The 15041-nt window shown below is 45.8% G+C and overlaps 1 protein-coding gene across 22 annotated transcripts in view; it reads right to left on the minus strand.

Moving 5' to 3' along the window:
* TNXB (tenascin XB) overlaps positions 1–15041 on the minus strand; it is a 124720-nt gene that overhangs the window by 20106 nt on the left and 89573 nt on the right. For 16 of the 22 annotated variants that reach the window (XM_082206860.1, XM_082206859.1, XM_082206858.1 and 13 more), the window contains 7 exons: positions 14537–14854; positions 12659–12970; positions 9927–10241; positions 8574–8876; positions 6418–6744; positions 4464–4754; positions 1290–1574 (listed from right to left, as the gene is read on the minus strand). In XM_082206860.1, coding sequence (XP_082062986.1) covers positions 1290–1574; positions 4464–4754; positions 6418–6744; positions 8574–8876; positions 9927–10241; positions 12659–12970; positions 14537–14854 — 2151 coding nt within the window. The remainder of the gene's footprint in view (positions 1–1289; positions 1575–4463; positions 4755–6417; positions 6745–8573; positions 8877–9926; positions 10242–12658; positions 12971–14536; positions 14855–15041) is intronic. The other 6 variants (XM_082206854.1, XM_082206855.1, XM_082206862.1 and 3 more) reach the window with 5 other exon arrangements.

Below are 15041 nucleotides of genomic sequence, written 5' to 3' on the forward strand. Positions count from 1 at the left end.
TAGGACTTGCTGATCAGAAGGTTGGCAGTTAGAATCCCCACGACGGGGTGAGCTCCCGTTGCTCGGTCCCTGCTCCTGCCAACCTAGCAGTTCGAAAGCACATCAAAGTGCAAGTAGATAAATAGGTACCGCTCTGGTGGGAAGGTAAACAGCATTTCCGTGCGCTGCTCTGGTTCGCCAGAAGCAGCTTAGTCATGCTGGCCACATGACCCGGAAGCTGTACGCCGGCTCCCTCGGCCAGTAAAACGAGGTGAGCGCTGCAACCCCAGAGTCGTTCGCGACTGGACGTAACGGTCAGGAGTCCCTTTACCTCTTCTCTTAAAACCTTGTGCCACAGTCTACCCTTTGTCTAAGCATCCTAACACATAAAAGTAAGGCAGTTCAGTTAGGTCATTAAAAAATAATAATTCCTCCAACATTTTAAAGATAAAAACGACGTATTTGTAAACACATACACACCCGTTCTCATATGAGAATATGAGAAATTGGGGGGGGGAGGGGAAAGGAAAATCAAATATGTCATTTTTATATGTGAAATGTAAGGGGATTTTTTTTTAATATAAAAAATGACTGTTTGGCCGGGAAGTGAGGAGTGGGCAGCTGAATTTCTGGAGGTCAGGAAACAGAGCTGTGGGAATGGCAGAAATAAAAAATTAATATATGGACTGAGAAAGTAACAGCAATGGTATAGGGTTAAATTAAGGGGGTCCTTTTCTGTGAGCGCAGAAAGGCATGATGCCTGCTGGGAAGTGCAAGAGCAGGAGTTAATTTTGTTAGGGTTGACGTCAACTAGCCAAGTGGGTCATGTGGGTAGGTGTTGCTTAGCAACCAAGCACAGTGGCATGATCCTCACTGAGGTAGCGCATGCTCTTACTGCTGTGTATTTCTTAGGGAGTTTTATTCTGTATGTTTGGTTGAATGTCTCTGTGTTGTGCGCAAGGCTAGAACTACGTAAGAAAGGCAAAGCTTTGCTGTTCTTTTTTTATCAAATGGCACACTCTTTTCATTCTTTTTTGTCAGTAAACCGTTATCAAGACTTTTCTCTCTGGGCTCCGACTGCGTTATTTAAGTAACTTTGCCAACAATGCCATAGTAGATGGGTCTACTGTTGTTATGTCTTTCCCAGTGGCAAGCTGAAATCCGAAACAGAAAAGCATCAGCAAAGCCCACATCTCTCAAGACGTGCTACTGGGGAGAGGGGAGAGCGATTTGTGTGCGAGAGAGACCTAGAATGAAAAGAGAAATGAGAGAAATGGTTGCTAGGTGGCCACTGAACCACCAGGGCTGACCTGTGGTGGCCTCTGTAGAGATGGGCCCGAGACGTTTGCGGCCAGAGACGCCGTAGAGGTTGAACCTGTATTTGTGGGAGGGGACCAGATCATGAAGCCGCAGCGAGCGCATGCCACCATCCACGGGCAAAGCGTGGGGATTGCCATCCGCATCCCGGTACTGGATGATAAAAGAGTCGAAATTCCCAGTCTCCACGGTCCAGGAGAGGAGGACTGATTCTGGGGTGATGTCATGGGCTGACAATTCTCCAAACTTCAGCTGAGTGAGGGCCCCAGGCTGGGTGCCTGGAACAGAGACATGAGATAGGAGATGCCAGATTAAAAATATTTTAACAGTGAAGCTGCAGAGAGCAGCTACTGGCAAATTTTGTCATTTAACACAGATATAAAGAACAAAGAAACAGCTGAAAGAAACCGAAAAGAGAGGTTACAGTTATTATATAGCACAGCAGCCTTCAATCTTTTCAGACCTGGGACTCACTTTTAAGACACGCATGCACTTGGGGACCATTTCTTAATATTCTTTTGCTACATGGCGGTAGTGCTGCTATTGCAACTTACTTTGGATTAGGCTTCAGCCTGAAAGTGGCCCTGACCCACCTGTTGAAGGCCAGTGACAAAGTACATCTGTTTGTCAATGTTGTTGTTTTTCAAAAACAAAGCCACACGTTTCAACTGACTTCAGCTTGGTAACATCGTAATGATAATGAAGTCCACCCCAAACATTGCTGCTGACATGGCTCACCTTAGGGTGGACTGTGACCCAGCTGTGAGACCCAAATTGTTACTTTTGCCATTACAAGAGCTGGGGTTTTTTTTAATAAAAAAGAAGGCTATTGAGTGCCTGTGCGTGATTTGGTTGAAACTTTGGAGAAGGCCAGAGGTCTTTAAAGCCCTCTGCAATTCTCCTCGTAATTTGAGCAGTGGCAGTTATTGTTCAAACAAGGAGATATTCCCACATTGGTAGTTGGCCTCCAATACTCACTGCCATGAATTGGGACATACTGGGAAGTGATGGAACAGGCCCAAATATGGTAACACGAACAGGGAAAGCAGTTCAGGGATACGTATTTCTTTACAGAGAAGCGTGACGCCTTGAAGGGTTAACATCCCCTCATGCGCCATCAGGGCCTCTCAGGAGGACAACACTGAGGAGTTGGGTCTTTCTCAGAGTGCCCCTAGGGGCTGAGGCGCTTGACCAAGGAGGGAGGGGAAACAGGAGATTGGGGGATCAAGTTGTGGCCAGTTCCCAAAAGTCAAGCAAGATGGGCAGGAGAAAGGAGCAGCAACGCTTTCTCCTTTCTCCGAGCAATGCTAAGAAACCATGCAGAGCTGGGAAGAGCCTGGAGCCAATCAAGGGCATCTACAGGAATGATTCTAGTGGCAGGAGGGTGGGGAAAGTTAGAAGGGGAGCAGGCTTACTTCTCACACAAAAAATTAGGATTTTGCCTCATGTCTCATGCTTGTAGAATTCTCTCTCTTTAATGAAATGTGGGAATCTGGGGATTATGCTTTATCAGGGTTTAAAAGCACAGTGAGGACCCGAGGTGTCTGCATGTGGGAGATCCTTTGTAGCACAGACTGAGGCCTAATTGCCACTGAAGCCATCATGGACGCTATACAGATGACCAGTGTTTTTTTTTCTGGGGGGATGCCGGGGGATGCATACCCCTGAACATTTTGTGAATCTAAGTTTGGTCTCAATGAGTGGCAGTATTTCAATATGAGTAGGAAAATGAGAGTACCCCTAAACATTTTTTTAAAAGAAAAAAAGCACTGCAGATGACTCTCCATTTACATGAGGGTTACGTTCTGGGGATAGCGCCTAAACCCAAAATTGCATATAGTCAAAGTGCATGGGCAGGTGAGATTGCCAAAGTCTCCCCCCCGACACCTTAATTATTATTATTATTATTATTATTTTGCCAAGCACGTAAAGCTGAATGTGTACAAGTAAAATGTGTGCACATTGCAAGTTACTCAGGCCGTGGGGGCAAGGCAGGGCTCATGCGACTGAAAAGAAATTATCTCCACACCGTAAACCGGCATGTGTCAGGGACAAGGGTTTGGGCCTAGCTGACGTATTAGTTTTCTACATGGAGGAATTGAATCTTGAGGGAGCTTTCCATTGTGCGAGTCTCCCACTCACACACCCCATTGTGAACTCAAGTGGGGGAGCTGGAGTAAAGCCAAGGCCTTTGGTCTAAACGGGCGTTTGTTGCTGTGCCCCCTGAGAGAGCGTGCCTAGCCGGTTCCTGACAGGCTGGTGCTTGGAGTTCACCTCGTGGCAAATGGCACCGACAAGAGCAGGCAGTACAGTGGTGCCCCGCAAGACGAAATTAATTCGTTCCGCAATTTTTGTCGTCTAGCGAATTTTTCGTCTTGCGAAGCACGAAATCCCATAGGAATGCATTGAAAATCAATTAATGCGTTCCTATGGTCAAAAAAAGTCCAAACAAAGCCAAATTTGGTACAACAGTTTATTAACTGCTCTTTAAAGTCACACATACTGTAAAGAGCAGTTCAAAAACTTAAGGGAAAATAAATTAACTTTATAAACAAAACATGTCTTTGTTTTTAGTCAAAGAAAAAAAGTCGCGAGACGTTTTCGTCTTGTGAAGCAAGCCCATAGGGGAAATTCGTCTTGCGAGGCAAATCGCGAACGGAAAAAACTTTCGTCTAGCGAGTTTTTTGTATTGTGAGGCATTCGTCTTGCGGGGCACCACTGTATTTCCTCTTCCCTCTTCACTTTAAACAGCTCTCTGAGTGAACGGGGTCTGAAAAAGAGACTGAGCGAGCGCAGTTAGGACTGCCAGGCTGTGGAGCAAGGAGAACCCAGTTCAGGTCCCTGATCCCTTATCTTTCAGCCTAGCCCACCTTGGAAGGATAAAGCAAGGAAGGAGGAACTGTGCAGACCGTCTAGAGCTGCTTGAAGGAAGGCTGGGATTTAAATACAGTTAATAGTACAGTACAGGGATTTAGCAGGAAAGAACAGTTTGTTGAGCTGAAGTCACAATTCATGTGAGAGGCAGATTTCTTTCTTTTTTGAATTACGTTTCTCATAATGCAGCTGCCGCCATTCCGCTAAGGAAAGAAAGTGTGTGTGTGTGTGGAGAACCATAGTTTCCAAACCAAGGACCCCTGCCTCCCCCCCCAGCGAAGGTGCCATCTGACCTGTGACAGCATCTGTGGAAATGGGACCGAGACGCTTGTGTCCGTAAATGCCATAAAGGTTGAACTTATATCGGTGAGAAGGAGCCAGGTTGGGGACGGTGACGTCACGGGAATCACCGTTTAGGGGCAGCACCTGGGGCTTGCCCTCTCTGTCTTTGTACTGGACAAGGAAAGAGTCGAAGTTGCCCGTAGGGACGCTCCAAGAGAGGCTGACGGAGTTGCTGGTGGTCTTGGACACAGAGAGATCTCCGAGCCTGGGCTGAGTTTCCTCGCTCGGCGCTGGTTCTGGGGCTAGAGGGGGAAAGAAGGGTGTGGAGCAGAAAACGAAGAGGTTCTTGTCACAAGCTGAAAGCCTAAAGTGCTGTTAATTATTTTTTTTTAAAAAAAAAGAATTGTCAAGATAGCTCAACAGGGAGAAACACAATGGAGAATGTTAACCTGCTGGACTGAAATCAGGAGAGGAAGCTGGTGAGTGGAGACGGATTTGAACCATAATTTGGGGGGTGGGTGTAGGGTGATTGGTGCCCCTTTTAATAACTGTGCATTGGGCCAAATATTGTATTTTCCCATGTATAAGACTATATTTCTCCCAATTTTTGCAAGTTTAGAATTGGAGGTCGTGTTATACACGAAAAAATACGGTAATTTTAAAGGTATGCTTGGGTTCCATAGAAACTTATCTTTGGTCTGGGCCCCATCCAGACACCCCTTTTTATTGCACATTTGTGATTTGCTCTCTTGATGTGGATGTGAGCAATCAGAGCTTTCAACACTTCTTGTGCCTGCAAAGGTTTTTGGAGATACCACACTGACTCATTTCTGATCAGTGCATATCCTGCTAAATATCCTAGCTTTTAAATTTTCTGGTTTATTTTTCAAAATCTCCTTGAGAGTTCCAACAATAGAGCATGTCAATGCTCCATCTGCTGCAAAATGCTGCACCTAGAAAGTTGATGGGCAAATAACTTTGGTACTCAAGAGCTTCCACTGGCTGCACATATGCCACCAAGCCAGATTCAATGTTCTTGCATTAATTTACAATTCCCTTAACATCTTTGTTCCAGGAAACCTCAGGGACCACTTAATCCCCTATATTCCTGCCCAATCCCTGAGACCTTTGGGTGAGTTACCGTTAGAGGTCCCCTGCAGCCCGGACGCAAGGCTCATATCCACCGGGAGCTGTGCATTCTGTATTACGGGCTCAAAATCAGTGGAACCCCCTTCCACTTGATGTCAAGCAAGCCCTCTTGAAATTCCAGTGCCTGCTGAAGGTTTTTTTTAATGGACTCTCATTTTGTAGTTTTAACTCATTCTTATTGAGTGCCGAGGGCCTTCTGGGGGTTCCCTCACTGCGAGAAACCAAGTTACAGGGAACCAGGCAGAGGGCCTTCTCGGTAGTGGCACCCGTCCTATGGAACGCCCTCCCACCAGATGTCAAAGAGAAGAACAACTACCAGACTTTTAGAAGACATCTGAAGGCAGCCCTGTTTAGGGAAGCTTTTAATATTTAACAGACCACTGTATTTTAATACTTTGTTGGAAGCCGCCCAGAGTGGCTGGGGAAACCCAGCCAGATGGGTGCGGTTATAAATAGTAAATTATTATTGTTGTTGTTATTATTATTGCACCAAATTTATTGCATAGTTAATTATTATTTAGTGGTATATAAACTGTTTGCATGAATGAATGAATGAATGAATGAATGTGGAAACCCTGGAGACCCTTCTCTGAAGACTGTTGTTTTGAAAACCAAGGTGCCCTTCTGCCCTCTTTGCTCTATTTCAAACCTAGGGAAAAAGTTTCCCTTTCACATTCCTTCCCTGCACCTGTTAAGGATGCAGGAGCTCTGTCATTTAAAACACCAACAACTCATAGAGGGGGAGCCTTTGTGATGCAGTGTCAATGTGGCCAAAGTCAAAGGCATCCAGGGAGCTACGAAGAAGCCTCTGCTGACCTGTGACAGCATCAGTCGAGACAGGCCCAAGGCGCTTAGAGCCAGAGACTCCGAAGATGCTGAATTTGTATCTCTGCGACGGCATGAGGTTGTAGAGGTGGAGGGAGCGCATGGTGCCGTCCACAGGTAACACCTGGAGCTTCCCTGCAGCATCCTTGTACTGGATGAGGAAAGAGTCAAAGCTACCTTCCTGGATGTTCCAGGAGAGGAGAAGAGAGTCTGGGGTGACCTCAGAGACTGTGGCGTCTCCAAGGCTGGGCTGAACTCTTTGGCCTGCGGCTTCTTCGGGCCTCTTCTCCTCCTCACCTGGTGGAGTTGTTTCTGGAGCTATAAGAAGATAGAGGAAGACAGTGGAGGAAGTTGGGATACAGCTTCTAGGAAGGAAAACAACCTTGAGGTCAGGGTGGTTTTTGGGTGGAGGCCTCTACCTTTAGCTCCCTTCATGCTTGAGACACAAAGAGCAGAGAGGAGAAATTTCCACATGCACAATCCATGCAAATCGTGCCTACTGTATGCGCCTGTTTTTATACAAGGTCACCCATGTTTTTTCCTATACGATATCCCACTGGGAGTGACAGAACATCATCAAGTGCCGTTGCTCCCAAGCAGCAATGGACCAATCTATCAATTTCAGCTTCTCATTTTTTCAATCTTCAGTTCAGTTCTCCATGTTTCTGTGTCCCTTCGCTTTTTTAAAAAAAAACTCCTCATGAAAATTCATCAGCATATTAATGCAATTGTCTTCTAAAATGCACATTTTTCTTTTTTTAACTTAAAAAAATCTTTGTCTGTATAGTTATATTATGTTAAAGTGTTTGTCTGAGCTTTAAAAACATAAAAATACACATTTTTCTATGCAATTTCACCTAATCAATGTATTTTTGCAAAGTGTTTCCCCCCTGATATTTGTATTTCCTGTTAACGCACATTTTTATGTCATTTTCACTAATATATGCATTTATAATGCACACTTTATGCGTTTTTGAATGCATTGCTTGGCTGGAGAACTGCTTCGCAAAATTTGGAGAAGTGCCAGTTTCAAAGGATGGCTGCTTTTCTGTTTGCTTCTTGCTTCAGAAGGTGGGAATTGGGTAGGTTCAGATTAAAGTGAGAACTGAACCCAATTTCTTCCCCAGCTCTTGCTTCTAGGGGACTTGCTGCATTGCATCCAAAGAATGTGGCAGCAAGGAGCCTTGTGGGTGGCTTAATTACCCTTTAAAAAGAAATAAATACATTTCAGAGGGACAGAGGCTGCCTCAGAACAAGTACTTTTAAATTTCTGTACTTTTCTGAGACTTTAAAAGATTTTTGCTTTAAAATCCATACAGGAATGGGGTGGGATGGACCCAGTCCTGCTCCCATTCAGAACTGGGCTGGACCAGATTTTAATCCATCTCCAATGAGACTGCTGGCCCTCTTGTGATTAGAATGGTATGGTTATAGCTGTAATGTGCTGCATCTTGTTTGCTTGGGCATGGTATTGATTCAATTGTTTTGTTTTAAATTGTGTTTTTAATTTGTTCATCGCCCACAGAAAGGATGCTGTGGCATGGGACCGTAAATTAGGATTTCATGCCACAGTATACTTTTTGTGGTCAACGAACAAATTAAATACACCATTTAAAACAAAACAATTGAAGCAATGCTAAATCCAAGCAAACAACCACACTCAGTATAGAAACAGTCAGGTCCCAGAAGTTCCAGCAAATAAGGGCACAAATTCAGGCTGAGGGGAAGTTAGTTCCTCAATAGAGAGGGGCTCCCTTTCTGACGTTGCCAATTGCAAAATTTGGATGCATTCAGTAAGCTTCTATATTAAACCACAAGGTCAAGAAACTCTCCCTCTCTCTCTCTCTCTGTGTGTGTGTGTGACACAGATGCTGTGAATCAGAGGACGCTGACTTCTGTGCCCATCCAAAACCACATTATGAAATTTTCATGCATTCTGTGGATCTGAACCCTATCAGGAGAGGGGAATGAGCAGATGATGAGGAAAGAAGGAAAGAAAGACGTGCAGTGATCCGTCCACAGATGGTTTCAGAAACTTAGCAGTTGACCTAGAACCTATTAAAGAGGAAAAGTTGAGTTAAGGAATAGGGAGGGTGAAATCATTAGTACTCCCCAGCACCCCAATTTCTCCAGGAGTTGCCGCTGACCTGCTGTCACAGCATTGGCAGAGTTGGGTCCAAAACGCTGGTTTCCATAGATGCCATAGAGATTGAACCTGTATTTGTGAGAGGGGGCCAGGTTGGAGACAATGACCTCGCGGGAACCCCCTCCTACAGGAAGTGCCTGGGGTCTTCCCTCTGTGTCCTTGTACTGGACAGAGAAAGAATCAAAGCTTCCTTCGGGGACGCTCCATGAGAGACGGGCAGCATTGCTGGTGACCTCCGAGACCGAGAGCTGTCCCAGGCGAGGCTCCACCTTTCCTTCCACCGCTTGCACGTCAGGATCTGTGGCTAGAGTTAAAACGAAGATGGTGAGGGAGAGAATGCTGCTGGGGTATCTTTGCTAGGGATGTTTCTCGCCTTCTACAGGTCTCGCCAGCTTTAGGAAGAGGAGAGGCGGGAAAGCATGCTAGCACAATAGGTAGGGAAATTTGGGAAACTGTGACATGCAGTTGGAAACTTCCCACATCTACATGCAAGCTGCCAGAAATTTCTAGGGCTAGATATGGCGTGTCTGTATGCTGCACAGTGAAGAAGAAGAGTTTGGATTTGATATCCCGCTTTATCACTACCCGAAGGAGTCTCAAAGCGGCTAACATTCTCCTTTCCCTTCCTCCCCCACAACAAACACTCTGTGAGGTGCGTGAGGCTGAGAGACTTCAGAGAAGTGTGACTAGCCCAAGGTCACCCAGCAGATGCATGTGGAGGAGCAGAGACGCGAACCCAGTTCACCAGATTACGAGTCTACCACTCTTAACCACTACACCACACTGGCTCTTGATAGTGATCTATCAAGGCTTCATGCTAGTGTGTTCCTTGCAAAATGAAGTTGTCAAGGCTTGACCAACTGCACCAGAGTGGGGTGAGAGAGGAGCCAGACATCAGAGGGGCAAGCCAGAACTGGTGGTGTCTGGTATCTGTTGGGTTTGGTGGTGCGTAAGGCAGGAGGCCAACAGTAGGTGGAGCCAGAGGCAATGACAAGCAGAGCCAATGAATTCTAGATTTGTTCCGATCCTTCTTCCTGCCCTGTGAGACAAGAGCAATGCAAAAGCTAAGGAGGAGGAGAAAGCTGACAGCTTGTGCCACCGTGTGGGGTGGTTGTAAGAAGGCAGACAGGTGGGGGTAGCTGAGGACAGGCGGAGTCCAGTGGGGCAGTGGCTTGTTTGCCCTATAAGGGGAGGAACGAGCAGGAAAGAAAGAAAGACAGCAGGACAGGCACTGATCCTCCCTGAGGGTTTTAGGGACCTAATAAAACGTAATAATGGGGGAAAATCAGTTAGAGTGTGGAGGTGAAATCATTAGTACACAGCCCCTTCAATTTCTCCCGGAGGTGCTGCTGACCTGTCATCTCAGCAGTGGCCGATATGGGTCCCAAACGCTGGTTTCCAGAGATACCATAGAGATTGAACTTGTATTTGTGAGAGGGGACCAGGTTGGAGACAATGACCTCACGGGAGCCCCCTCCTACAGGAAGCGCCTGTGGCTTTCCCTCTGCGTCTCTGTACTGAACAGAGAAAGAATCAAAGCTTCCTTCAGGGACGCTCCATGAGAGACGGGCAGCGTTGCTGGTGACCTCCGAGACCGAGAGCTGTCCCAATCGGGGTTCCCTTCCGGTAGATTCCTCTGCATCCACCTCGTCTCTCTTTAGCTGTGTTGCTGCGAGAATTAAAACAGAAATGGCAAGTGAGGGACCGATGCTGGGATAACATAGCAGTGGGCATTGGCCTTCAGATATTCTACCAGAGGAAGAGTGTACACTACACATAGATGCAATAAATAAATCAAAATAAACATCCCAAGGACCAGAGACAAATCTGTTATTGTTGGTGTCTCTCAGTTTCCCATTTTCCAAATCCTGGATTCAGTTCTCCAGACTTCTGTGGCAGTTTGCACATTTTAAACACTCATGACAATTCAGCGGTGCTGCTTTGGGAAGTGCAAATGAGGTAGGGTCAAATCTGCATTGCAGGGGTTGGACTAGATGACCCTAGAGGTCCTGTCCGACTCTACAGTTCTATTATTCTCCCCATCCCTAATAAGGACAGCATGGGTTGAACCCAATGTTAGTTCTTCTCAGAGCAGAACTATTTATATTAATGGGCATGAGCAGAGTCATCACCTTGCCAACAAAGGTCCGTATAGTTAAAGCTATGGTTTTCCCAGTAGTGATGTATGGAAGTGAGAGATGGACCATAAAGATGGCTGATTGATGAAGAATTTATGCTTTTGAATTATGGTGCTGGAGGAGACTCTTGAGAGTCCCATGGACTGCAAGAAGATCAATCCTATCTATTCTTAAGGAAATCAGCCCTGAGTGCTCACTGGAAGGACAGATCCTGAAGCTGAGACTCCAATACTTTGGCCACCTCATGAGAAGAGAAGACTCCCTGGAAAAGACCCTGATGCTGGGAGAGATGGAGGCCACAAGGAGAAGGGGACGACTGTGGACGAGATGGTTGGACAGTGTTCTCGAAGCTACCAACATGAGTTTGACCAAACTGCGGGAGGCAGTGGAAGACAGGAGTGCCTGGCGTGCTCTGGTCCATGAGGTCACACGAAGAGTCAGACACGACTAAACGACTAAACAACAATGATAACTAAAGGCTATTAATTTCAGTGGGTCTACTCTTGAGTAGAACGTAGTTGGATACGACCCCACATGTTTCAGTACTCCCTCATTTGAAGGGAACTAAAACTAAGGGATTTACCAAACTGCGGGAGGCAGTGGAGGACAGAAGTGCCTGGCGTGCTCTGGTCCATGGGCTCACGAAGAGTCGGACACGACTAAACGACTAAACAACAACAACAAAACTAAGGGAATTTCTCACTGCTTGGAGAAATGGGGAGTGGGTAACCATGCCTGGCACCTAACGGAGCTGTCCCATTAACACAAGGACTTCCAGCAGGTTCTTCTTCTGCTATGTTCTCACACTGTACCTTCCCAAATCTGCTCTAGAGATTTGGGAGAACGTCCAGAGAGAGAGGGAGGAGGCCCACTGCACAAGGGGAAGTTCTTTGAGCTAATGAAATTACTTCATTGGCTACAACTCAGTATCTATATCTATCTATATTTGGATCTGCCAGCTGAAGATAATACTCTGTTCAATGGATGAAGTAGGTTCTGACCCATATGTTGCTCTTGGGACCAGCTTATTTTGAGGGCCACCTTACCCCATATGTGCCCACTATGTGGAACTGACACTTTTACATTCTGCACTTGTTAGAAATTGATATATTTGTGTGGCAGGACCTGCTTTTTAGGACTCCCTGCCTATTGATTTTTGGTAGGTACTGTTTTTTTTAAAAAATTATTTATACTTTTCAGATATATACATTTCATTGCTTTTACAGTCATTTTGACATTTTAAAACTTGACTTCCTTCCCCCTTTCTGCAGTTCCTTAAATTTATTTTTAATATCTTCTGCATATCCAAATTAAATTAACTTTCTCATTTATTTATCTTCTTAAAAAATATACTCTTATGTAGCTGCAGTTTATAACAGCAATCCTGCTAATTTTTTTTAGCTGTTTACAATTTGTCTGTAAATATTCAATAAATTGCCTCCATTGTCACTGTTTGTGACACCTGCTAAAAATCTTATTGTTTAGGCAGCCTTCCTAGACATGTAAACTATATGATGCACATTTGTTTTGAAAAGTTAATCTATATTTTGATAATTTTATTACGTTTTCCATTTCAGAAGTCTGCTTGTATTGCTACTGATGAATATCTGTCGACATTTTATGTAAACTGTTCAGATGGTTTTTTAAAATAATAATAATAATTAATTATGTAAACTGTTGGGATGTTTTTTTTAAAAATAGTAATAATTAAATAGTATCTGAAATAGTATTTGCTGCTGTTCCTTATACTTCCTTTGTCACCATCTTGCCAGACAGAAGGCCTGATGCAAGGAAAGATGGACTTTCCTGCTGGTTCGTTTTCTGAAAAAGAGATCTGCAACCAAAGCAGTAAGAAAGGGAAAGCGGAGGGAGGAAACAGAGGACTGGAGAAAACAGCTGTCTTGAAATTACAGAGAGAATGGCATCCATTTTTAGATCCTCTGCTGACCTGTGACAACAATGACTGAGATTGGGCCAAAGCGCCTCCGTCCAGACAAGCCAAAGAGGTTGAACTTATATCTGTAGGAAGGCACCAAGTAGTAAATCACAACAGAGTTGGTCTCCTTATCTACAGGCAGTGCCTGTGGTTTATTGTCAGCATCCTTGTACTGGACCAGGAAGGAGTCAAAGATCCCAGAGGGGACATCCCAAGAGAGGCGGACAGAGTCGCTGGTGACGTCAGAAGCAGAGAGCTGCCCAAAGTCAGACCCTGGAGGTGGCGTTCCTCTTTCCCCCCTCTCCGTCACTGGTGTCAACGGAGCTGAAAAAAAAAAAAGAAAGTCAACAGTAGATGTTAGCGGAGCACCCTTTCCGTGATCAACCAACTTCTGGCTGTGAGGTGTGCAAAATTGTACAGTAGATTGCACTTCAGGAACAGGAAAATACTTAGACAGGCATAGTTTTATTGATCCTGGTTGCAGGGTTTTTAAATAACTTGGAATACTATGTGAGGCTCTGGTCACTTAAAAAGAGCATTGTAAAGTGGTGAAAGGTTCAGGAAAGAGCAGCCAAAATGATGACAAGGATGGAGCGAATTCATTTCTTTAAAAAGTATATAACATCCTCATGAAAATTCATCTGCATCTTAGGGCAAAATTCTCTTCATATACACATTTTTGCAAGTGCAATTTCCCCTAGGTAAAGGTAAAGGTACCCCTGCCCGAACGGGCCAGTCTTGACAGACTCTGGGGTTTGTGCGCCCATCTCACATCTATAGGCCGGGGGCCAGCACTGTCCGGAGACACTTCCGGGTCACGTGGCCAGCGTGACAAAGCTGCATCTGGCGAGCCAGCGCAGCACACGGAACGCCGTTTACCTTCCCGCTGGTAAGCGGTACCTATTTATCTACTTGCACCCAGAGGTGCTTTCGAACTGCTAGGTTGGCAGGCGCTGGGACCGAGCAGCGGGAGCGCACCCCGCCACGGGGATTCGAACCGCCGACCACAGTGCAATTATTGTGTGGTATTTTCACCACACAATATGTGAAATTTTATCCACACTTTACTCCAGTATATGCATTCTTGTACACACTGGTTGGGTTTAAAATCCATAGGTAAAGGTAAAGGGACCCCGACCATTAGGTCCAGTCGTGACCAACTCTGGGGTTGCGACGCTCATCTCGCTTTATTGGCCGAGGGAACCGGTGTACAGCTTCCGGGTCATGTGGCCAGCACGACTAAGCCGCTTCTGGCGAACCAGAGCAGCGCACAGAAACGCTGTTTACCTTCCCACCAGAGTGGTACCTATTTATCTACTTGCACTTTTACGTGCTTTCGAACTGCTAGGTTGGCAGGAGCAGGGACCGAGCAACGGGAGCTCACTCCGTCGTGGGGATTTGAACGGCCGACCTTCTGATTGGCAAGTCCTAGGCTCTGTGGTTTAACCCACAGCGCCACCCGCGTCCCTCTTTAAAATCCATAGAAGTGTGAATTATGAAGGTTGGCTATGTTTTGGCTTGCATGTTGTTTTGGGAAGTGTGACTTTGGTAGTTTCACTTCAGAATGCAAACTGAATGGACATTCTCCCTTATCCCATGTCTATCTACTAAAAGAAAATGGAAAACAGTGTAAATCCTCCAGCAGAGGAATGAACAGCCAATTTGCTTTGGTCACATCCACAGCATACATTTAAAGCACTTACTAGACCGCTTTAGCAGTCATGGAGAATCCTGCGGACTGCAGTTTGTTAAGAGTGCTGACCTCGCAGAGCTAGAGTTCCCAGCACCCTTAAACTACAGTTCCCAGGGTGATAGTGCTTGAAGTGTATGCTGTGGATGTGACTTTTCTCTCTAGGACTTGGGCAAGGGCCTTGTGTGTGCACTGCTGACCTGTGGAGGCATCAGTGGATACGGGGCCAAGCCGCTCGCCACCAGAGAGTCCATAAAGGTCAAACCGGTATCGCTGGGAAGGAGACAGGTTAGAGACTGTGACCTCACGGGAACCACCGTCCACAGGCATGGTCTGCAGCTCGTCCTCTCCATCTTCGTACTGAACAAGGAAGGAGTCAAAATTCCCGGTTGGGACACTCCAGGAAAGACGGATTGAATTGCTGTTAGCTTCTGAGACTGAGAGCTGCCCCAAGCTAGGCTCACTCTCTCCATCATCTTCATCTTCTTCTCTCTTCTTGTTGTCTTCCTCGGCTTCAGCTAGAACAAAAAATGGGGAGTGGGAACAGGGGTAAAGGTCCCGCCGTTGTGAGAAAGGAACCACCAGGATCATTTTGCTATCAAGTACAGGGTGGAAAGCACAGACAGACTAACACATCCTGATGGGAGAAAATTCCTGCAAGATAACAGAAAGGCAAATAGGGCAGCGAATGTGCATTTGTGGCAG

Source organism: Podarcis vaucheri (genome assembly GCF_965113315.1).
Source record: "Podarcis vaucheri genome assembly, chromosome: 2".
Taxonomy (NCBI): Eukaryota; Metazoa; Chordata; class Lepidosauria; order Squamata; family Lacertidae; genus Podarcis; species Podarcis vaucheri.